Source organism: Physeter macrocephalus, chromosome 18, assembly GCF_002837175.3.
Source record: "Physeter macrocephalus isolate SW-GA chromosome 18, ASM283717v5, whole genome shotgun sequence".
Classification (NCBI taxonomy): Eukaryota; Metazoa; Chordata; class Mammalia; order Artiodactyla; family Physeteridae; genus Physeter; species Physeter macrocephalus.
In genome coordinates, this window is record NC_041231.1 from 87,964,909 (window position 1) to 87,989,744 (window position 24,836).

Genomic DNA, 24,836 nt, shown 5'->3' on the forward strand with positions numbered 1-24,836 from the left:
TGTTAGGGAGTGTTCTAATTTCATTCTTTTACATGTGGCGGTCCAGTTCGCCCAGCACCACTTATTGAAGAGACTCTCTTTTCTCCATTGTATATTCTTGCCTCTTTTATCAAAGATAAGATGACCATGTGTGCATGGGTTTATCTCTGGGCATTCTATCCTGTTCCATTAATCTGTATTTCTGTTTTTGTGCCAGTACTATACTGTCTTGATTACTGTAGCTTTGTAGTATAGTCTGAAGTCAGGGAGTCTGATTCCTCCAGCTCCATTTTTGTTTCTCAAGATTGCTTTGGCTATTCAGGGTCTTTTGTGTTTCCATACAAATTGTGAAATTTTTTGTTCTAGTTCTGTGAAAAATGCCATTGGTAGTTTGATAGGGATTGCATTGAATCTGTAGATTGCTTTGGGTGGTAGAATCATTTTCACAATGTTGATTCTTCCAATCCAAGAACATGGTATATCTCTCCATCTGTTTGTAACATCTTTAATTTCTTTCATCTGTGTCTTATAGTTTTCTGCATACAGGTCTTTAGTATCCTTAGGTAGGTGCATTCCTAGGTATTTTATTCTTTTTGTTGCAGTGGTAAATGGGAATGTTTCCTTAATTTCTCTTTCAGACTTTTCATCATTAGTGTATAGGAATGCAAGAGATTTCTGTGCATTAAGTTTGGATCCTGCGGCTTTACCAAATTTGTTGATTAGCTCTAGTAGTTTTCTGGTAGAGTCCTTAGGGTTCTCTATGTATAGTATCATGTCATCTGAAGACAGTGACAGCTTTACTTCTTCTTTTCCGATTTGGATTCCTTTTATTTATTTTTCTTTTTCTGATTGCCGTTGCTAAAACTTCCAAAACTATGTTGAATAATAGTGGTGAGAGTGGGCAACCTTGTCTTGTTCCTGATCTTAGAGGAAATGGTTTCAGTTTTTCAGCAATGAGAATGATGTTGGCTGTGGGTTTGTCATATATGGCCTTTATTATGTTGAGGTACGTTCCCTCTATGCCTACTTTCTGGAAACTGATTATAATCAGAATAATATGACATTGGTGCAGTTCTTGGATTGTTTCTCCTATTTCCTTACCACCAACCCGCCCAGGCAATTTATATTGCTTCACAGTTAGCACTCTACTTGGGGGTGGTAGACTTACTGGTTCCCAGTTGGCATTTCCCCTCTGTACTGGTTTGATTACTCTAACCAGAAGTGGGAGTCACAGATAGAGGTTTGCAGAGTTTGACCTTGTAGAATATCAGTGCCCAGTATGTTCTCTGAAATTGGAGAGATAAAACCCTCATATTCTCATGGGGGAGAGTGCTCAATGTCAGTGTCAAAAGGACCTTCCTAGCCATAATTGTTTGCCATCTGTAACTATCAATGGCACTCAGGGTCCAGAAAACCCCTGAGGGTGACAGTGTATTAGAGTACATTCGGTTCCAGTGTCAACCAGAGCCATCACATTTTGTTTACTTCTGGGGGACAATGAATAGTGAGCACAACACGGAGCCTCCATTCACCCACAATGGCCCTCTCCTGGAGACAGTCTTGGCCACATCCTAAACCCAGTATGTGGGGGCACCCACCATGAATAAGACCGTGTCTCTGAGGTCTCCACTGGAGCAGGTGGGACATCAGGGAAGGTAAGGGCAGGTGGGTCAGGTCTGAACTGTGGTTCAGGTTTTAAGGCTTTTTACAGGCTGACCAACACAGCATTGGGTGGTTGGTCTGTCTTTTCAGGTGGAGTCCCTGCAGCAATGAGGTCAAACCCCACTTGCTTCTAGGTTACTTTTACCAGAAGCTTTACAGCTGATTGGGATAACCTACTGGCTTCTCCAGCTCCCTCTCTGTCTCAGGTCTTTCCCACTGCCTGTACCCACTCCCAAGGTTTGTCAGTTTCCCCTAAGATTAGCAATGGATCGCCCAATGTAAATATCTTGTCCCACGACTGGACCCAACATGGACATCGGTGTACATACCAGGTGCTGGGGGAAGACTGGAGTATCATGGCTTTCACTCCTGCAGTGAATGTAGCCCAGTCAGGGCCTTCAGAGATCAGGGGCATAGATGACCTGACTCATTCCTAACTCCTTAAGAATTTGTTGTACCTTCTCTATAGATTTCTAGAATCCCGCATACCCGGGGATATCTCCCCCCTCCCCCAAATTGGGCCAAGCCTCTCTGTAGGATAGAATGACTCAATCTATAAAGGAGTGAGTACCTTGAACCCCCACACGATGCAGTTGCTGCCAGAGGGCAGGGTGTGTGGGGATGTTGCTCATTTTCTCTGCCTCCTGCTCAGTCAGAGAAACACCATTGCCCCCTGTATCCCATAGCTGTGCTAATAATGCCCGGATACTTTCCTTGGCCTTTGGCTGGAACATTGCAGCTATATTAATAAGCTCAGCAGGTATATAGTCTCTCATCATGAACATTTCCTGAACTGGAGGATGCCCCGCTGACTGACATTGTTGTTGCTATGCTTTTGCTTTTTTGGAATTAGGGGTTGGACAGCATGGGACATTCTGTCCATTTCACTGTCACTCACCTCTTCGTCCTCTTCATGAACATCCTCTTCATTCTCCTCACTTTCCTAGGCACTCCACCTCTTAGTGTCCCAATCTGGCTTTGTCAGATCTCAGACCTTAATCTGTAGTAGCTTCTGCCCTCTTAGCTTTGTAAAATGGCACCCTAAAGTCTACACCTTATCCTGCTCTCCTACCTTGCCTGCCAGCTCTGAAGCCAGCAGAGTAGTGGACACCCACAGGTCCTTCCTAAATCTCAGCTCTTCTTCCAACTTTCTAACAGTGCACTCTGTGCAGTACCTCAGTCAAGGAAATTCGATCAGACCGAGTTTTTAGGGCATCCCAGTACTCATGCAACAGTCCACAAGCATCTAACATACAGGCCACCCTCCCCACACAGAGGTTGATGACCAACCTGGGATTCCCCCCAGGTGCCCCTTTCCCAAGACCCATTTCTTTAGTCTCCTGGTTGGCTCACCAATTATTGGTTCGCAACCTTGATAGTTCCCCAGGTGAAATTCAAAACTGGCCATCATTACAGAGGGCAAGGGGAGACTGAAAAAAAAAGCAGACAACTCCAGATTGGTGGGTGGAAGTTTTAATAAGCAAGGGAACTTACATATGAGGCTTGTCTTGTGCAGCTGTAAAATGAGCAGATCCCTGCATCTGCCCACCAGAATCTTAAAGAGTTTATATAGCGGCCTTAAGGGGGTTCAGCCACGAATACAGTCCAGGTGGCCTCAGTAACACATTACTCCCTCAAGGCTGCATCTTTGAAGTGGCTCCTAGTACAGGGACAGTGGGTGGAAAGTTCATTCCAAGGACAGGGGAGGGGTGAGGAGTCTCCAGTTCAAGGGTCAACTAGTGGTCACATCCTCTTGATGACCTCCTCCAACAACATCTCTCAACTGCTCCCCGCTAGCTTTCAGGACAAAATTCAGATTCCAAGCTAAGCTGTGGAATCTAGCCCCTGCCTACCTCAATGGGCTTTTTTCTTATCAGTCTCCCATTTGTGGTTATATCAATATACTTGCAGTTCCGTGAATTTTATTCACTTTTGTGTTTCTTAGTTGTATTTCCCCCCGGAATGTTCTTCCTGCCCTTCTTTATTTAGTTTCTGTAAATCATTCAAGATTATGGTCTTGTAATAATATTTCATTATTTCAATCAATGCTGTAATGAACATGTACATGAAAATAGCTTTTGCCTCCTTCTGAAGTAGTTGCCTTAACCATTCCGAGATATAGGATGATTGGATCAAAGAGTATACATGATTTTAGGGCTTTGTCTGCAATTGTTAAATGATTCTTCCAAATGGTTGCATCAAATGCCACAGCCAAGCATGAAAGTATATCTGTTTTATTTCACTCTCAGAGATGTTGGTGTTGTTTAAATAAAGATTTGCTTAAGTGTTAGGGTAAAGTGCTACCACATTATTGTTTTAATTTGCATTTCTTTTTATCACTGTGAGACTGCACGTTTTCATTCATATATATATATTTGTTTTTTCCAGTTAGTTCCATCTTGTGAAATGTCTCTTTCAATCCATTAAAAAATAATTTAAACAACAAATTTGTTGTTCTCTAACATTATAAGACCTAAGTTATGTTGGACCCTTAATAGAATATTTGTGAAATCTGAATAAAACAATTTACAATGTAATCAGTAAGAGCCAGTTGAAATTTTTAAATTGCCGCTTGAAAAAGAACATATTCCTCATTAACTTGAAATGTGGTCACACATGAGCTCCTTTAAAGGCAAATATAATCTTAGCAGACACCAGAGGGAGCCCGGTAGGTATTCCACGTGAAAGTATATCCAATTTTTAGTGCGTTTCTGAAATGACACTGGAGAAAATATACAGTGAAATTATGAATACTGCACTTAACAGTCCTAGAGAGAAAAACAGAAATCATTTCTTAAAATATATTTTCAGACTTCAACCTTTCTTGAACTAGGAAAAATATAAAATAAGAATGGTGATTAAATGAACAATTGTAGAACACCCACAAATGCCTTTACTGATCTTGTTTTAATTGTTATTTCTGGCTGCTGTGGGCATGGGAATTAGTCGGACCTGCTTCACAGCCCAGCTCTGCTGCTTCTGAGTTGAGTGTTCTTAACCTCTCTGCCTCTGTCTCTTCACTTGCACATTGTAACACCTACCTCACAGGGTTATTGTGAATGTCAAATTGTAAATCACATCAATAAAGCATGTGGCGCATAGCACAAGCTTCAGATATGTTAGCTCTTCATGTAGTGCAGTGGTTCTCAACTGGGGGTGACTTTGCCACCCAAAGAACATTTGGCAATATCTGGAGACATGTTTGGCTGATGGAACCTGGGAGAAGAAGCCTTTGAGTCAGAAGTCCTGAGTTTGAGTCCTGGCTCTGCCCCTTTCTACCTGAGTGACCTCTCTTGATATCTCAAGCCTCTTTCCCCATCTATGGCATGGAAGGAAGAATCCCTCGTGAGGTTTATGTGGACTTTAACCATTCAGTGCTTCACAAGCATCACCTATAATCCTCTCCTTTGCTTGTCAGGTTCTGCCTCACAAAGGAGTCTTGTGGCCAAGCTCAGAATTTACCACAGAATTACTATTGTATGGCCTTAAGTTGCCAGCGAGAGGCAGGTGGATTCACACTTATTGAGCATCTACTGTGTGAGGATTCCGTGTTCAACACTTCAAGCCCATTGTTTAAGATGCAAAAAATGGCAAAGCATTAAAAGGCATCCAAGGGGCTGATCCAAGGAGCTATCTACTTTTTCACTGGACGAAGGTTAAGTGACTAAAATGTAATTGATGGCTTCCTAGGCCCTAGAATGGGAACGCTAATTTAGGTCCTTTTTTTTTTTTGGTTCACCTGCCCTACTCACCTCAAAACTTGCTTAAAGGAGGAGGCCACAAATGAATCAACTAGATGCCTGCGAAGTAGGAGATAGGCTGAGGTGAGGAAAGGCTGAAGAAAGGAGATCTTAGGTAGAGGGCCCTTTCCTCCAGCAGTGGGGATTCCAGGGCTGGGGGCAGAGCTGTAAGTACACAGCCATTCTATTCCCTCCTCATCTTGGCTTCGCTCTTCTCCTGAGCTGACCCTCTCTGCCCATCTACCTCTCTTGTTTACATATGTCTCTACCTACAGATCTACCTCTCCCAGGCTCAAACTTATCAAGAGTAGCGGGTTGTGGTGAATGCTGACAGAAAGAATGAGTACAAAACACATGGGCAGCCTGTTTTCAAAAGAAGGCTTGGGGCAGGGAGTTTAGCTTTACATTCTCACAGTTAATGGATTTAATCTTGTTGGAGGGAGAGGGGGGTGTTTCTCTCCAAAAAAAAAAATGAAAATGAAAATATCAAAAACTGGTTCAAGGGACTGGCAAAAATGGGAGTGGTTTTGGTTGATTTGACCTCGGGGATACCCAAGCACAAGATCTGCTGGTGGGGCTGCTGGTCTGGTTCCTTAAAAGTTTTCAACCAAAGATGCTTATCCAAGCAGAGATGGAAAGATGAAGCAGCCAGCTACAAAGCCTCCCTCATTTATCTGCTCTGGACTGAAGGGTTTTTATATTGAGAATCTACATCTGTTAAAGGTCATCATCAATCCTAGGGCATGTGAGCCAGGTCTGCCAGCCCCCTGGTGACAGCGTGTTTGAGATAATTGCAGGCTGTCCTCTTCGACAGCTCCTTTTGGCTGAACAAGTGCCGCCTTTCCCAGCACTGGCTTAATTTGGAGTGAAACAAATGCTGTAATACTGATGCAACAGCTGAGAGTGGTTCTCAGATAATCACTGTGCAAAGCGATATTATTAGCAATATTAGCGCTTGTTGGTAGATTACTACTATAATTGTGCCCGTGGTAGTCAATGCTGACTCAGAATGACACAGATTTATAAATAAGACAAAAAGTGCGTGCCAAGCAAGGATTTCCATGCCAGACAGCCTCTCCCTCCCCCATCATATGTTCAACAACATTCTCACTCAGTTCTTCTACCATCTGCATTCGGATAACTAGGGAAGTAAATTTTGTTTTACTGTCTAGGAGAAAATGATCATTATATTTTGATAGATGAAATTGGGCTGCCTCATTATTTAAGTGGAAAATGTTGATCTCAAGATAGTGCAACAGAGCGGGACAATGGAAAGATCTGAGAGTCTCAAGTATCATAGTCAAGGCTGGCCATGCCATGAGCTGGGGAAGACCATTGCCCACTTTGGAAGGTTTGGGAAGGCCAGAATTCTCCAAAATTATTCTTGCAACTGAATATTGAAGTCTGAAATGCCTTTAACCAGGGACAAACCCTCTCATACTAGCAATAAGAAATGAGGTTGTTTTCTAAATACGTTATTTCACTAAAACGTCCTAACAATCTATGCTCTTGTTCTTTCATTATCCCCCACTTTGCAAGAAGTTTAGAGAAGTAAAATCACACACAGCTAATTATATGATAGTAGCCAGGATAAACCTATTACATGCTGGCTCCTGAACCCATCTGACTGTTCTGAACCCCTATTTTACACTAGTGGTACCAGATTTTTCCCTGAAACCTGGCAACAAGGAGAAAACGTGAGAGAAGAATGGGTTTCTGAAGCAGAAGTCCCCTCAAAGGAACAATAAAATAAAGACGGAAAGAGTAGGTGCCCCTGGGGACCATGAAGACAAGTTCTGTCACTTCCCACCTGTGCTGAGGACTGACCCTGGGCAGTGTTTCCCTCCTTGACTTTGGCAGGAGTCACGGAGCACTATAGTCCTGTAACAAAAGTCTTGGGAGGCCAGCTTTGCCTGGGCACATTCTTTTGGAGACTAACACTGCTGTGACTAAATAGACCCCACCAGACCTCAGAGGCCCCAGCCTGGGGAAAAGGAAGTCTTGGTGATTTATTTTATTGTGGTTATTTTCTTTACATTTTTCCCATTCCATTTGTCCTCAAATACCTTTCTTTAGTCTTTAATTGACTGGAAACAGTTGCCAGTAAGGAAGAGAAATATATTGTAAACTATTTGTAGGGATTCCATATTTGTCCAAAAATTGCTCTCTTGCTTCATTTCTTTTGGATAATTTTTGGCCCCCATTTACAATGGCTGCTTGGTCCTCCCCAACAAAATTCATGGTATAATATTCCATTGTATATATGTGCCACATCTTCTTTATCCATTCATCTGTCACTCAGCCATAAAAAGAAATGAAATTGAATTATTTGTAGTGAGGTGGATGGACCTAGAGTGTCATACAGAGTGAAGTAAGTCAGAAAGAGAAAAACAAATACCTTAAGCTAACACATATATGTGGAATCTAAAAAAAAAATGGCTCTGAAGAACCGAGGGACAGGACAGGAATAAAGATGCAGATGTGGAGGGTGGACTTGAGGACATGGGTTGAAGGGCAGAGTGGTGGGCTGGGACAAGGTGAGAGAGTAGCATGGACATGTATACACTACCAAATGTAGAACGGATGGCTAGTGGGGAGCAGCTGCATAGCACAGGGAGATCAGCTCGGTGCTTTCTGTCCACCTAGAGGGGTGGGATAGGGAGGGTGGGATAGGGAGGGTGGGAGGGAGACGCAAGAGGGAGGGGATATGGGGATATGTGTATACGTATGGCTGATTCACTTTGTTATACAGCAGTAGCTAACACACCATTGTAGAGCAATTATACTCCAATAAACATGTTGAAAAAAAATTCATGGTATAAAAGACTATGGGAGTTCAGGTCTTTTGAGCATGAGATGCCCATTCTCCTTGCTGAGCCCTGCAATAAACATTTCTCTGCTCCAGACTCCAATATTTGGGGGTTTGGGGCCTCATCGTGTGTCAGGCACACAAACTTGTGTTTGTCAATGCTTCCTGTAATAATCTATGCTGGTTAATAACCCTCAGATGGAAGGAAGGAGGACTCAGGTGATTTCAATCTCTTTTCTTTGGTATTTACCCTGTATGGTGTTCTCTGTGCTTCCTGGGTCTGTGGTTTGGTATCTGAAATTAATTGGGGGAAATTCTCAGTCATTATTGTTTCAAACATTTCTTCTGTTCCCTTTATCTCTTTCTTCTCCTATTTCCCTTACATGTATGTTACACCTTTTGTAATTGTCCCACAGTCCCTGGAGATTCTGTTCTGTCTTTTTAAGTCTTTGTTCTCCTTGCTTTTATCTTTTAAAGTTTTTTGGGGGATATCCTCAAGCTCAGAGAGTCTTCTTTCCTCAGCCATGTCTAGTTGCTAATAAACCCATCAAAGGCATGGCATTCTTTATTTCTGGTGCAGTGTTTTTGATCTCTAGCATTTCTTTTTGTTTTTTTCTTAGGATTTCCATTTCTCTGCTTACATTGTCCATTTGTTCTTGCATCCTGTCTACTTTATCCATTAGAGCCCCTACCATATAAATCATAGTTTTAAATTCTGGGTCTGATAATTCCAACATCCCTGCCATGTCTGGTTCTGATGATTGCTCTGTCTCTTCAGATTGTCTTGTGATGTTTGGTATGCTTTGTCATTTTTTTCTTGGTAGCTTAACATGATGTACCAGGTAAAAAGAACTGCTATAAATAAGCCTATAGTCATGTGGTGGTGTGGTGTGGGGCAGGGGAAGCATTCTATAGTCTGGTGGTCAGGTCTCAGTCTTTTGGTGAGCTTAGGCCTCTGGACTGTGAACTTCGCAAGAGTTTCTCGGTTTTTTTCTTCCCCGCTTAGGTGGAACAGGGTGGCTAGAGTGGGCTGGAGTTGGGTTTTTCCCTTCCCCCAAGTCAATCAGGCTCTGATAATAACCCAGCAGGTGAGGCTCTGGTTAACTAGTTTCCCCTGCGGGCAGGCTTTTTAAGTAGAACAGAGTACTCTGGGATATTTCAAAATGGCTCCTTTTCTCCTTCCCTCTGCTGGAAGCAGGAGAGGATTTTTCTCCAATGTTTCCTGAGGGAATCTGGTCGGGCTTCCGGAGTTAGAGCTCACAGTATTACTGGGTCCCTGTGGAGTTTTAACTCTCAGACTTGTTCCTGCTGAGCCTCCAGCAATTCGCCAATTACAGTTCCTGGTTTCCGGCCCTGCATGTCGGTTCCCAAAGGTAATCCCTTATATTTGCCTGCCCTCTAATCTTGGGGGCAGTGGTTTGCTCTGCGTTCTCTCCTCTGTTATGGATATGAGTTGTTGCTTTTTGTCTGTTCAGCTTTTTACTTGTTTGAATGGGGTTGCGGCTTCCAAGCTCCTTACATGGGGAACCAGAAATCAGACCCCATCCCTCACTCCCCCTCCATCCAAGTTAAAGCAGAGAGCTGCCTGAATAGTAGTAAGAAAAAAAAAAGGACTAAGCATATGTGTGGGAGTAGGGAAGTGTGGAAAAAATTACCTAAATCAAGTGTCTATTATATTTTAGATCTTTAAACAATGTGTGTCTTTACTCATCACAAAAGTCATATGCTGTGTTTTACTGCCAGTCGTCCCCCTTCCTTTTTCTGATAATCAAATGCTCTGTTGTGAAACATTCAGGCTCTTTTAGGAAGGTCAGACTCTGCATCAGAGGCAGCTGGACCACCTAGACAAGCAATCAGCAAACTTTTTCTGGAAAGAATATGAAAAGATGTTCAGCACCACTAATTATTAGGGAAATACAAATCAAAACCACAATAAGATATCACCTCACACCTGTTAGAATGGCTACTGTCAAAAAGACAAGAAATAATAAATATTGGAGAGGATGTAGAGAAAAGGGAAACTTTCGGTAGGATTGAAAATTGATGCAGCCACTATGGAAACCAATATGAAGATTCCTCAAAAAATTCAGAATAGGGTTACCATATGATCCAGCAATTTCCCTTCTGGGTATTTATCCAAAGAACATGAAAACACTAATTCAAAAAGATACCTGCACCCCCATGTTCATTGCAGCATTATTTACAGTAGCCAACATATGGAAACAATCTAAGTGCCCATCAATGTGAATAGCTAAAGAAGATGTAGTATATATATATACACAATGGAATTCCACTCAGCCATGAAAAAGAATGAAATCCTGCCATTTGTGACAACATGGACAGATCTTGAGGGCATTATGCAAAATGAAATAAGTCAGAGAAAGACAAATACCATATGATTTCACCCATATGTGGAATCTTAAAAAAACCAAACAAGCAACTCATAGATACAGAAATCAGAGTAGTGGTTACCAGAGGGAAGCAGGGGAGGAATGGGGGAAATAGGCGAAGGGAATCAACTGGATGGTGATGGATGGTAACTAGCCTTGTGGTGGTGATCATTTTGTAGTGTATACAGATATAGAATTATAATACTGTATACCTGTAACTTATGTAATAATAATTATATACACACACACACCAGATAGAACATATTTTTGGCTTTGCAAGACATACTGTCTCTGTCATAACTACTCACCTCTACGGGTATAGCATGAAAACAGCCATAGGCAATATAAGCGAATGAGCATGACCAGATGTGGCCCATGTGGGGCTGGATTTGGCCCCAGGGTTATACTTTGTCCACTCCTGATCTAGACCTTACCAGTTGAAGTGCCCTGCCCTCTGGCCACAGTGATTGGCTCAGGGATAGTATGTAATCCAAGCTAGACCAATCAGAATACGCCCTGGAATTTTTCTATTGAAGCTACAGAAAAGTTGGCCCTGCAGTCAGTTGTGACGATGTGGATCTGGAACTGCCAAGGGCCATCTTCTTTGCATGTTAGAAAGGTTCTGGCTGAGAAATGGAGAAAAGAGAGAGAATTATTGGTGGTTTTTTTTTTTTTTTTTTGCGGTACGTGGGCCTCTCACTGTTGTGGCCTCTCCCGTTGTGGAGCACAGGCTCCGGACGCGCAGGCTCAGGGGACATGGCTCACGGGCGCAGCCGCTCCGCAGCATGTGGGATCTTCCCGGACCAGGGCACGAACCCGTGTCCCCTGCATCAGCAGGAGGACTCTCAAACACTGCGCCACCAGGGAAGCCCTATTGGTGTTTCTTGAGCCCCTAATCCCAGACAAGGATCCAGATCTTCCTTTATGATTTATAGTTCTATGCACACAACTTTTTGTGGAAGCTAGTTTGAGTCTGGTTTTGCTCTTAAAACAAATATATTCTGGCTAATATACTATAAGAAAACAACATTATTCCTGTTTTACAAATTAATTTGTATTCTGCTCTGTCACTTACTAACTGGGAGACCTTCAACAGTTTAATTACCCTCTCTAAGCCCAAATTTTCTGATTTGTAAAATAGGAATAATAATGTACATTCATCCCATGATTGAATGGGATAATTTATGTGTAGCACTTATGAATCTCTGTTCACAGATTCAGGTGATCAAGGACTATCACTTTATTTTCTATGACTTCATTTTACTCTGAAGCCCCTTTTCTCCTGGCTAGTTAAAACTTCTCTGTTATTCTTGGGTGTCCCTGCCCCTTACCATCATTGTATTACAACTCCAGCGAGTGTGTGTGTGTGTGTGTGTGTGTGTGTGTGTGTGTGTGTGTGTGTGTGTGTGTATTATGTCGAGGGTATTTATCATTTGGTCTCATAGAAATAGGACTTAAGAAGTGGCCAAAGGAGGCAGCTTTTATATTTTTTTAAGACAAACAAATTTGAGGGGAATTGACAGGACAAAGAAACTAGGTTTGGGCTTTTAATGATAAGGAACATCAGCAAAGTTTGGTCTTTTGTGGTAAATTAAAGAAGTAACAAGGTTTGTTCATAGGGGCTTCTCACCCAAATTCTTCTGGAGATAAGGGTGTCCTTCTACCTCCAGATGCACAAAGGGCACCTTCCATATGAAAGATTTATTTCCTGCTTTCAGGGAGACAGAGAGGAGGGTCAGAGTGTTCTTGCATTGGCTCTTTCTTTAAGTAACTTTAATTCAAAATAATCAATATGCCATTGAGGCACATTTTAGGGCCACCCACCCTGAGTCCCAGCAACTGCATGGTTACAAAATCAGGACTCACAGTCAGCATGAATGTGTGATGTACGGACCCACAAGGGAACGTTGAGTAACTGTAAGGGATTTGGGGAGCAGGGATGGGACAAGGGAATGACAGACCTTTTTTGTTGGTTTTTAAATATAGTAGATTTACAGTATTGTGTTTATTTCAGGTGTACAGCTTGGTGATTTGGGTTTTTTGCTGTTCATATTCCATTATAGGTTATTATAAGATATTGGATATAATTCCCTGTGCTATACAGTAAAGCATTGTTCCTTATCTATTTTATGTATAGTAGTTTGTATCTGCTAATCCCATACCCCTAAATTGTCCCCCCACCCCCTTTGATAACCATTAGTTTGTTTTCTATGTCTATCTGTTTCAGTTTTGTATATAGATTCATTTGTATTTTTTAGATTCCACATATAAGTGATATCACATAGTATTTGTCTTTCTCTGTCTGACTTATTTCACCAAGCATTATATTCTCTAGGTCCATCAGTGTTGCTGCAGATGGCAATATTTCATTCTTTTTTATGGCTGAGTAATATTCTCTTGTGTATATATATACCACATCTTTTTTTAATTGAAGTATAGTTGATTTACAATGTTGTGTTAATTTCTTCTGTACAGAGTGACTCAAAAATATATATACATATATATTCTTTTACATATTCTTTTCCATTATGGTTTGTCACAGAATATTGAATATAGTTCTATGTGCTGTACAATAGGACCTTGTGGTTTATCCATCCTATATAATAGTTTGTCTCTGCTAATCCCACACTCCCAATCCTTCCCTCCCCTACCCCCCATTCCTCTTGGCAACCACAAGTTTGTTCTCTATATCTGTCAGTCTGTTTTTGTTTCATAGATATGTTGATTTGTGTCATATTTTAGATTCCTCATATAAATGATATCATATGGTATTTGTCTTTCTCTTTCTGACTTACTTCCCTTAGTATGATAATCTCTAGGTCCATCCATGTTGCTGCAAATGGCATTATTTCATTCTTTTTAATGGCTGAGTAATGTTCCGTTGTATGTATATATATACCTCATCTTCTTTATCCATTCATCTGTCAGTGGACATTTATATTGCTTCTGTGTCTTGGCTATTGTAAATAGTGCAGCTATGAAGATGGGGTACTTGTATCTTTTTGAATTATGGTTTTGTCTGGGTATATGCCCAGCAGTGAGATTGCTGGATCATAAGGCATCTCTTTTTTTTTGTTTCTTGAGGAATCTCCATACTGTTTTCCATAGAGGCTGCACCAATTTACATTTCCACCAACAGTGTAGGAAGGTTCCCTTTTCTCCACACCCTCTCCAGCATTTGTTATTTGTAGACTTTTTAATGATGGCCATTCTGACAGGTGTGAGGTGGTACCTCATTGCAGTTTTGATTTGCATTTCTCTAATAATTAGTGATATTGAGCATCTTTCATGTGCCTACTGGCCATCTGTTATGTCTTTTTAGGAGACATGTCTATCAAGGTCTTCTGCCCATTTTTTGACTGGGTTCTTTGGTTTTTGATATTGAGACACATGAGCTGTTTGTAAATTTTCGAGGTTAATCCCTGGTCGGTCGCATCATTTGCAAATATTTTCTCCCATTTGCAAATATTTTCTACCATTCTGTGGGTTGTCTTTTCATTACATTTATGGTTTCCTTTGCTGTTCAAGAGCTTGTAAGTTTCAGTCAAACTTTTGTTTATTTTTGCTTTTATTTCTATCGCCTTAGGAGACTGACCTAAGAAAACATTGGTGCGATTTGTTTCAGAGAATGTTTTGCCTATGTTCTCTTCTAGGAGTTTTATGGTGTCTTGTCTTATATTTAGGTCTTTAAGCCATTTTGAGTTTATTTTTGTATATGGTGTTAGGGTGTGTTCTAACTTCATTGATTTACATGTGGCTGTCCAACTTTCCCAGCACCATTTGCTGAAGAGAATATCTTTTCCCCATTGTATATTCTTTCCCCCTTTGTTGAAGATTAATTGTCCCTAGTTGTGTGAGTTTATTTCTGGGCTCTCTATTCTGTTCCATTTGATCCATATGTCTGTTTTTGTGCCAGTACCATGCTGTTTTGATTACTGTAGCCTTGCAATATTGTCTGAAGTTTGGGAGGGTTATGCCTCCTGGTTTGTTCCTTTTCCTCAGGATTGCTTTGGCAATTCTGGGTCTTTTATGGCTCCATATAAATGTTAGTATTACTTGTTATTTCTCTGAAAAATGTCATGGGTAATTTAATAGGGATCACATTAAATCGTAGATTGCTTTGGGTAGTATGGCCATTTTAACAATATTAATTCTTCTAATTGAAGAGCATGGGATACCTTTCCATTTCTTTGAATTATCTTTAATTTCCTTCATTAATATTTTATAGCTCTCAGCATATAATCTTTATCTCCTTGGTGAGGTTTGTTCCTAAGTATTTTTTTTTGGGGGGGGGGTGCGATTTTAAAAGGGATTGTTTGTTTACATTCCCTTTCTGATATTTCATTGTTAGTGTAAAGAAATGTAGCCGTTTTCTGTATGTTGATTTCTATCTACCACATCTTAAGCCAATTGTCTGTTGATGAACACTTGGGTAGCTTCCATGTTTGGCTCTTGTAAATAGTGCATGACAGATGGTTTTAAGCTTTATTACTTAAGATGGTGATGAAACAAACCTCCCCCTTTCCTCCCCACTGTTATTGTCTCACCTACCTAATGTTTGTGCAAAGCATCACAGTTTATTAAATGTTTTCATGTACATTAGTTCATTCAATCACACAGTCTTTTCACCAATCATGTGAAGTAAGTATTTTTATTACTGTTATTATTTCCATTTAACAGATGAGGAAGCTGAGGTTCAAACAGGTTGGACATGAGTATCCATAGATATGCGTGAGTACATATAGCACATAGCTTGTGAGAATTTAACCAGGTTTCCTGATGCCAAGTTCAGTTACTCTTCTTCTCATTTGTATAGGTTTTTTGTTTTGTTTTGTTTTGTTTTGTTTTACATGTCCTTTCTGACCTGAAGTATCCTAGCATTTTCTGCACATTGGAGACATTTGTTTGGTCCAAATGTCCTGCACTTTCACTCTCTTGTATATAACATACAGACAGGCTCCATGAAGCCATTTAGTTAATAAAAGCAACTTTCAGCTTTGAATCATCTTTGGGACAACAGTTGTTAGCAAGTAATTTTAAACAATAGTATCTGTAATTAAAATACAGAATGAAAACATTTGCTTACACTTTCATCATAGCAGATGTTTCCATGATGTTGGCTGCTCTGCTAACTTGCAAGCTATTGTTTTCATTAATAATGGTATTTTATCATTCTACAAACAACCATAAGCAAGGGAGGGAGAGAAAGAGAGAGACATCAAAACAACCTGTTGGTTTTTATATTGTCAAGTACTTTTTTTCCCTTAAAATTTTTTTTGGCAAGTGAGGGAACGAGAAAATTGTTTTCTTTTTCTGTCTTAGCAGGAGTCAAAACTGGTAAGGATTTCTCCAGACATGCCCTAACTTATTCATGTTTTTCAGGACTATTAGACTAAATGAGAATATTTATCTGATTCTTTTCCTTTAGAATATTGCAGCATTAGAAACATGTCATGAAATTGTCTCCCTTAAGAATGTACCCATCTGATTAATTTTGAATAATAGTTCAACTCATATATTCTCTTACCCTAATGTGAAATGCGTCAGGCCATGCAAAACAGTGACACAGAAACTAGACCAGAGGGGAATAGGGAAGGAGGAGAGAGTAGGAGTCTGGGGTCTGGTCTAGAATCACATGCCTACCAGCCTCCTTCCCAACCAATAACTTACTCTGAGCTCCTAGCCAAGACATGGTCTCTCTAGACTTAAGAACTGTGTTAATATAAATATGAAGAGTTGTGTAAAATAACTTAACTTACATATTCACAAGGATATTGGGGAGGAAAATAAGAAACCAATCCTTGCTTTTCATTCGGTGGCGAAGCTTAATATGTCTTCTTACTAAAGACAAACAGGGGAATTGATGGTGTTAATTCTATTAGATTTTTCAATGTACTTGATTTTTTTTCCTTTACTTTTCAAAAATAGCAGACTAAATTATCTAGTTCTGTTTAACTCAGGCTATGGTAAAAATTCATCAGAACCCTTCAAATCTACTGTGGCTGGCAGTGGGTCAGGCTAAAGAGGAGAGTGACAGGAACACACTATAAATGAATGGGGCCTGGTGACGTGAAAGGGGGACCCTGGGGCAAATCCTGGTGAAAAGTTTGAGCCAGGTCCTCCTGACTCAAGGGTTATGATAGGTAGGTCACAAAAATGGCTCCAATTCTTCTCTCCTTAAATCCATGCCCTTGCCATGTAATTTTGCAGTGCCCTCCTCTTCTTGGTCCTACTCTTTGACGCTGCTTTGCTTTGGTCAATGGGACATTAGCAAATACTGCTCAAGAAGAAGCTTGAGCAGTGCCTGCCCACTCATATTTCTGCAGTTGCCATGAGGATAACATGGGCAGACTAGCCTCCTAGAGAATGAGACACACAGAGCTGAGCTGAGTTATCCCCGTTGCCCAAGCTAAGGCCAGCCTCTATCAGCCAGTGGCCAGCCGATCCCCAGATATCTGAGCCAGCCTAGCCAAGATCAGCAAAGTGATTAGCTGATCTTAGACTGGTGAGCAATACACACTTAAAGTTATGTTACTTAGATTATGTGGTTGTTTCTTTCAAAGGAAATGCTAATTGATACCACCTCCACCCCCCAAGTTTTCTACCTGGACCCAAACCTAGTGGCCCCGGTGATAGGGAAAACTAACTTGGAGCTTATCCAGAATACCAATTAGTAGTAGGGGAAAGTCAGCCAGTGATTTAGTTGAGCCAGGATGGTTCTCAATGGGACTCCTTCCCATGTGACCAGTTGAGCTTTGACCACATTTGTTATTTTCAATTTCTCCTTCCATCTGGGGACTGAGAAGTGTTCTTTTTTTCATGTTCCCTTTTCATTCCTAAGACTTTTCTAAAGAGCTGAAACAAAGGAACACATACAGGAAGCTAGAGAGGCAATCATTCATGGTGCTTGTTGTTAGGAACTCCAAGATCTATCCGTGTCTCCCAGAATCTTTTCCACTGGCCTGTGTTTCAGAAAGCCTATCCACTCTTTTGAGAGAAGGCATTGTTTTCCAAAAACAATAACAAAATGATTACAGTGCTACTATGCTCACCAAAAGGCAATTCATTAAGTTATCAATTCTGCCACACGGTTGTCATCAAGTATGTGGTTAAAATAGAAGGAACCTTAGAAATCTATCAGTCTCATCTTTGATTTTATGTAAACGAAGCATAATCTTAGGAAAGTTAGGTGACTTTGTTCAAAATAAAATAACCTAAGTTGAAACTCACATTCAGGATTTCAGACCCCAGGTCTGATGCCTCTCCCACCATGCTGCTGCGTTTCGGGCAGCAACTCCCAGCCCCTCAGAGGAGAAAGAACCCATACGTATCAGACGGCCTCTCTGGGTACTAGCAAGTGTTATCAAATTAAAATTAAGCAGCCTTTTGGCCTACTTATACACAGTGGTTTATTCAAGGAAACACCAATCCGATAACAAAAAAAAAAAACTTAAATCGGGCTTCCCTGGTGGCGCAGTGATTGAGAATCCGCCTGCGTATGCAGGGGACACGGGTTCGTGCACCGGTCCGGGAAGATCCCACATGCCGCGGAGCAGCTGGGCCCGTGAGCCATGACCACTGATCCTGCGCGTCCAGAGCCTGTGCTCCGCAACAGGAGAGGCCACAACAGTGAGAGGCCCGCGTACCACAGAAAAAAAAAAACTACTCTAAAAAATAAAGTCTATTACATTTTCTTTTAAAAATCATAACCAGCTTCAATTGCTTTTAAAATCACCAAGTTCTTCCTAGAGGCCTGCATACCGCAAAAAAAAAAAAAAAAAAAAGAAGCAGAATTAAAGCCTATGGGTCTGGTAGTAGGGCCTCTGAAGCTTTTTTTTTTTGGTTTGTTTGTTTTTTGTTTTTTTTTAATGCCAAGTCTTGTCTGATTTCAGTCAGAAAGTCTGTTATTTGTGCAACTATTAAATTTATTCAAACTGCTGGATTTTATAGGATTTTTGGCTGAATTGATCAGATACTGCAGTGTCAGGATAAAGTAAAGCTGGTACCCACATCAGTTTTACTGAAATTTTATAAAAATGAATGATTGGATTCTATCACTCAACCTTTTATTTTAGGCTACATTATGCAGCAAATATAATCACATTCTTTTTTGCTTTAATATCATGGAGACATTTATTAAAGCAAAATAGAATGTAATATATATATGTATATACATGTAGAAGAAGATTACATGTATATAATCTTTTTTATTTATTATCCATTGATGGGCACTTAGATGGTCTTTGCATCTTGGCTATTGTGAATGATGCTGCAAAGAAACATGAAAGTGAAGGTACCTCTTCAAGATCCTGATTTTATTTCCTTTGGCTGCATACCCAGAAGTAGAATTGCTGGATCCTATGGTAGTTCTGTTTTTATTTCTTTGAGGAACCTCCATACTGTTTTCCACAGTACCTGAACCAATTTACATTCCCACCAACAGTGCACAAGCATTCCCTTTTCTCCACATCCTTGCAAACACTTATCTCTTGTCTTTTTGATAATGGCCATTCTAATAGGTGTGAGGTAATATCTCATTGTGGTTTTGATTTGTATTTCTCTGATGATTAGTAATGTTGAGAACCTTTTGACATACCTGTTGTTCATTTGTATGTCTTCTTTGGCAAAATGTCTATTCAGATCCTCTTCCCATTTTTTAACCAGATTGTTTGTTTTTTGCTACTGAGTTGTATGAGTTTCTTGTATATTTTGAATATTAACCCCTTATTAGACAGATGTTTTGCAAATATTTTCTCCCATTCTGTAGGTTGCCACTTCATTTTAACTGTTTATTCTGCAGTGCAGAAGCTTTTTCGTTCGATGTAGTTCCACTTACTGACTTTTGCTCCTGTTGCTTGTGCTTTTGGTGGCATAGCCAAAAAAATCATTGCCAAGACCAATGTCAAGGAGCTCTTTCTGTGTTTTTGTCTAGGAGTTTTATTGTTTCAGGTATTACATTTAAATCTTTAATCCATTTCATGTTAATTTTTGTTGAGTGGTATGAGGATCCAATTTCATTCTTGTGCATGTGGCTATCCAGTTTCCCCAACTCCATTTATTGAAGACACTATTCTTTCTCTTGAGCATTCCTGGCTCCCTTGTCAAATATTAGTTGACCATATATGCAAGGGTTTATTTCTGGCCTCTCAATTCTGTTCCATTGGTCTATGTGTCTGTTTTTTATGCCATACCATACCATTCTGATTACTGTAGCTTTGTAATATAGTTTGAAATCAGGAAGTGTGATGTCTCCAGCTTTGGTCTTCTTTCTTAGACTTGCTTTAGTTATTTGAGGTCTTTTTTGGTTCCATACAAATTTTAAGATTGTTTTTTCTATCTATATGAAAACTGCTATTGGAATTTTGATATGGATTACATTGAATATTAGATGGCTCTGGGTAGTATTGACATTTTAACAATATTAATTCTTCCAAATGATAAACACAGGATATCTTTCCATTTATTTGTGCCTGCTTCAATTTCTTTCATCTAAGTCTTACAGTTTTCAGTGTACATATCTTTCACTTCCTTGGTTAAATGTATTCCTAAGTATTTTATTATGTTTGATGCTATTGTAAATGGGATTGTTTTCTTTGTTCCTTTTTCATGTATTTTGTTGTTAGAATATAAAAATGCTATATACTACAGCCTTTTGCATGTTGATTTTGTATACTGCAACTTTACTGAATTCATTTATTAGTTCTAATAGGTTTTTGGTGGAGTCTTTAGGATTTTCTCTATATAAGATCACATCATCAGCAAATAGAGACAATTTTACTTCTTCCTTTCTGATTTGGAATGAATGAGCAAACATTTTCAGCAAGGAGCACAGCTCTCTGGGGTGCCATCACACCTTTCCCCAACCCATCAAATATTTACAGTATGGGCTTTGATAAGAGACTTCTGCCTTCTGTCAGTCCCTTATTCAGCACTCTGTTCCCCTTTGGTGCTCCAGCAGAGGGCTAAGACCAGTTATTTTCCTTGGCCATTGCTATAGGCTGAATATTTGTGTCCCTCAAATTTGTATGGTGAAGCTTAATCCCCAACATGTTGACATTTGGAGATTTGGCCTTTGGGAGGTGACTAGGTCACAGGGAAGAGTCCTCCTCATAAATGAGATTACTGCCTTTATAAAAGAGACTACAGAGAGCTTCATTGCTCCTTCTACCATTGGAGGACACAGGAATAGACATCTGTCTGTGAACCAAGAAGCGGGTTCTCACCAGACACTGAATCTACCAGGAGCATGAACTTGGACTTACCAGCCTCTAGAACTGTGAAAAATAAATGTTTGTTGTTTAAGCCACCCAGTCAATAGTATTTTTGTTATAGTAGCCAGAATGGACTGAGATAACTATCCATTAATGAACATACCAGCACCTATATTATAGGACATGAGGCTCAAACTTCTTGAGAATGTTTTTGAGTGAACTCATTCCTTAAGTGGAACAAACCCACCTTCTTTCCACTTAAAGATCTCCACCAGCCCTTTCTTTGGATCCTGGGAAAGGTCTTTGCCAACCTAAGGTTATGACTGGGCAAGAAACCTGAGAGCTTCTGATAGAATCTCAGCCATATGCCATGACTGAAAGCTTGCTGGTGCTCAAGGCAAGTAGCTGCCCTCAATGAATCTTAACAAGTTACCCTTAAAAGACTAAAGCTTCCCTTCCCCACTCACTTCCACCTCTGTTATCTCCAGAAAGACACTGAGGACTCTTTGGCTAAGAATTTATACAGTCATGGCTGGAGCAGTAACCTCAAAAGTTCTCCTCATGTAGCTAAAGGGAGAGTCATGAATTAAATGAATATATGTCAGCTTTGGGTCCAGTTTTGTTTTGTTTTTTTTAATTTATTCATTTATTTATTTATTTTTGGCTGTGTTGGGTTTTTGTTTCTGTGCGAGGGCTTTCTCCAGTTGCGGCGAGCGGGGGCCACTCTTCATCGTGGTGCGCGGGCCTCTCACTGTCACGGCCTCTCCCGTTGAGGAGCACAGGCTCCAGACGCGCAGGCTCAGTATTGGGTCCAGTCCGGTTTTTATTTTTTCCTTCTTGTGAGCTTAGGTTGTCTCAACCCTGGAAACAAATGTTTGCTCTTTGAAGGGTGTGTGGGTACACAGTTAGCTCAACATTTGGACAATGAGGAGAAGTCTGCCTTCTTGGCTTTCCCTGTACTCATTCCTGGGCTCTCTTTAAGCTCCCTTGAGGCATTAATCCACACTGAATGACCCAGACTCAGAGAAATGTTCTGCTGGGGGCTGCTGTGGACCCCACAGTGAGACCAAACCTGTGGGAAAGGGCCAAGGTTTCCTGAAAGATGCATGAAAACTGGCCATTATTTGTATATATGTCCCACATCTTCTTTATCCATTCATCTGTCAATGGACATTTATGTTGTTTCCATGTTTTGGCTATTGTGAATAGTGCTGCTATGAACATAGGGATGCATGTATCTTTTTGAATTATAGTTTTGTCTGGGTATATTCCCAGGAGTGGGATTGCTGGGTCATAGGGTAATTCTATTTTCAGTTTTCTGAGGAACCTCCGTACTGTTCTCCATAGTAGCTGCACCAACTTGCATTCCCACCAACAACGTAGGAGGGTTCCCTTTTCTCCACACCCTCTCCAGCATTTGTCATTTGTAGAAATTTTAATGATGGCCATTCTGACAGGTATGAGGTGGTGACTCATTGTAGTTTTGATTTGCATCTCTCTAATAATTAGTGATGTTGAGCATCTTTTTAGTGCCTACTGGCCATCTGTATGTCTTCTTTGGAGAAGTGTTTATCAAGGTCTTCTGCCCATTTTTCATTTGGGTTGTTTGCTTTTTTGTTGTTGAGTTGTATGAACTGTTTGTATATTTTGGAGATTAAGCCCTTGTCTGTCGCATCATTTGAAAATCGGCCATTGTTGACTCCCTGACTCCCAACCTCTGATATGTATGAGCACAGACATGCTGCTTAGCTTCTGTTTGCCTCAGTTTCTTCATCTCTAAGGTGGGTGTCGTAAGAGTACCTACCTCATAGGGTTTGGTGAGGACTAAATTAGTTAACGCATGGAAAGCATCTAGAAGTACATGGCACATAGAAAGCACTTGATCAAATAGTAATTATGGATACTAATTATCTGTATGTTGGAAGTAAGGGGCACCTAAGAGGAAGGGAACCAGGTTAGGACTTGTGTGTGCCAGTGAGGGACATCTTTCTGAGTGGTAGAATTTCTTGGGTTATGGTCAGCTCTAAGTGAACTATGCTACACTGTAATTTTTCTGAATTACCTACAACACTTCGTTAAACCTGAAATTCCTGCATAGTCTGGTATAAGGTAGGGGTGTTCTGGAAAATAAAGTGTCAGGACAGCAGAGGAATCAATCTGTCTGCCCCTGCCCCAGGGGGACTGAGTCAGAGTTCCAGGAGTGAAGGGAGGGGGTCTGGTCCATGGGGGAGCCAGCAGCCTGCAGAGGGGCCCACAGTAGTCACAGGCATAGGAGGAGGCCTCAGGGGTCCCAGATTTGCCAGAGGAAACTGTTGGAAGGGGAATGGTTGGAGGGGGTGACGGATGCTTGGGTTACCTGGGAAAGATTTTCTCCAGATTTCTTCTGTATTCCTGCCTGCTTGGCCATGTGAGTTCGCAAAGCACCTAAGAGCAAAACCCAGCCCAGGATGAATGTTCTGGTCTTTTCCACGCATTGAGATGAAAATGACTATTGGCAACTCCTACTTTGACTCCAACTCATCCGGGCACCTGAGAACTACAGGATTGCTGATGTGGACTCCATCCAGGATCCTGCCCTTCTCTCTCCTTCTCCTCTTTCCTCCACCCCAGTTAGAGAAGTAGTTCATCCAACCATCAGGTAGAACCCTCCAAAGGTCACAACACAAAAATAGTTATCAGTGCATCTTTGTTTCCAGCTGCAGGTTTATTTCCACTTCAAAATCTATTTGTAAAAGTCACGGGACTGCCACGAATGCCACATACCATTCAGCAGAAAGCCAACAAGGAGAGCACAGATAGATGGACTCAGCTGCCCCACCTCCCCAGAGACTGGGGGAGGACAAGCCAAGCAGATCCTGGAGGTCAGCTGAGTCTTTAGGGGGACAGGAAAGCCCAGGGTCAAGGGGAAAATAACACAGATCCTGCATGGGGGTCTTCCAGTAAAAGCAGGGAAACACCAGGACATTAAAAAGAAGGCCCTCAGGTCCCTCCCCTTGCCCAAGAACACCACACCATCTGTTAGAAAGTTTGCCTACTGTGTCCCCAATAGCAAAGCACAGATACAGTTTTACCAGCAGGTGCTCAGAAACACGCTAAGAGCAAAAGGCAAAGCGGTCTGGGGATTAGGGGTCGATTTTCAGCCCAAGACACAAAGCCAGCTCAGACTTCTGAATTTTTCCATCCTTATTCACATCGCAGTGACGCAAAAGAATCTCCCGGAACTTATCAAGGTCCACCCCGCTAATGCTGGGCTGAGGACAATAAAAATAACATGTCAGTAGGCAAGCCAATGGCAGTCCCACCCTTTCATGCCCCTCTGCCTCCCCTTCATGTTTGCTAAGCTTAGGGGACACCCTGCCTTCTGAGAGCCCCTCCCTGGAGACAGGCCATGAGGGAGTGATTCTGTCTCCTCATCCCACCAAATGTTGCCAAGGATAAGTTTTCTGCCAACAAGTTCATTTCTCAGCATGTCCCTTCAGGCAAAAGAATGTCTATTCCCACATCACTTCTCTGCAGTTCTAACAGAAAGCCTGCCTTTTTCTCAACCATAATAAAGATGTTTTGCCTTAGAGCAGAGGATCGTCACCAAAATTCTGTCTCACTACACTGCTGAGAGAAGGCACATTTATTATCTCCCCGTGGGAGGTTTCTGTGCCTCTAGGTTTTAAAAGGGTTACAATGCATGAAAATCTAACTAAAGAATTATGTTGTTGAGCTAGATAGGCCCCATCACATTTATTCCAAGGGACTATTTCAGGGGCTAAGAAGGAATTGTGAATCAGGTCAGCTAGGAGAATATTCTAAACTCAGAGGCCTGCAAAAGTGAGCAATGCTGGAACTGAGTGATTCTCCCTAGGTTATTTTATTTAATCCTCGCGGTAACTTTGCAAAGTCAATGATTATGCCTTCTTTACAGGTTAGGACACGGAGGCTCAGAAAGAGCTGAGACATCTTGCCAAGCTAGAAAGTGGCAACAGCATTTTTTTTTTTTTTGCGGTACGCGGGCCTCTCACTGTTGTGGCCTCTCCCGCTGCGGAGCACAGGC

At 41.1% G+C, this 24,836-nt stretch overlaps 1 protein-coding gene across 1 annotated transcript in view; it reads right to left on the reverse strand.

Moving 5' to 3' along the window:
* Positions 1 to 23,913: 23,913 nt before the first annotated feature.
* Positions 23,914 to 24,836, reverse strand: part of SCGN (secretagogin, EF-hand calcium binding protein) — a 31,477-nt gene continuing 30,554 nt past the window's right edge. The window contains 1 exon segment of the mRNA XM_007128638.1: positions 23,914 to 24,042. Coding sequence (XP_007128700.1) covers positions 23,914 to 24,042 — 129 coding nt within the window.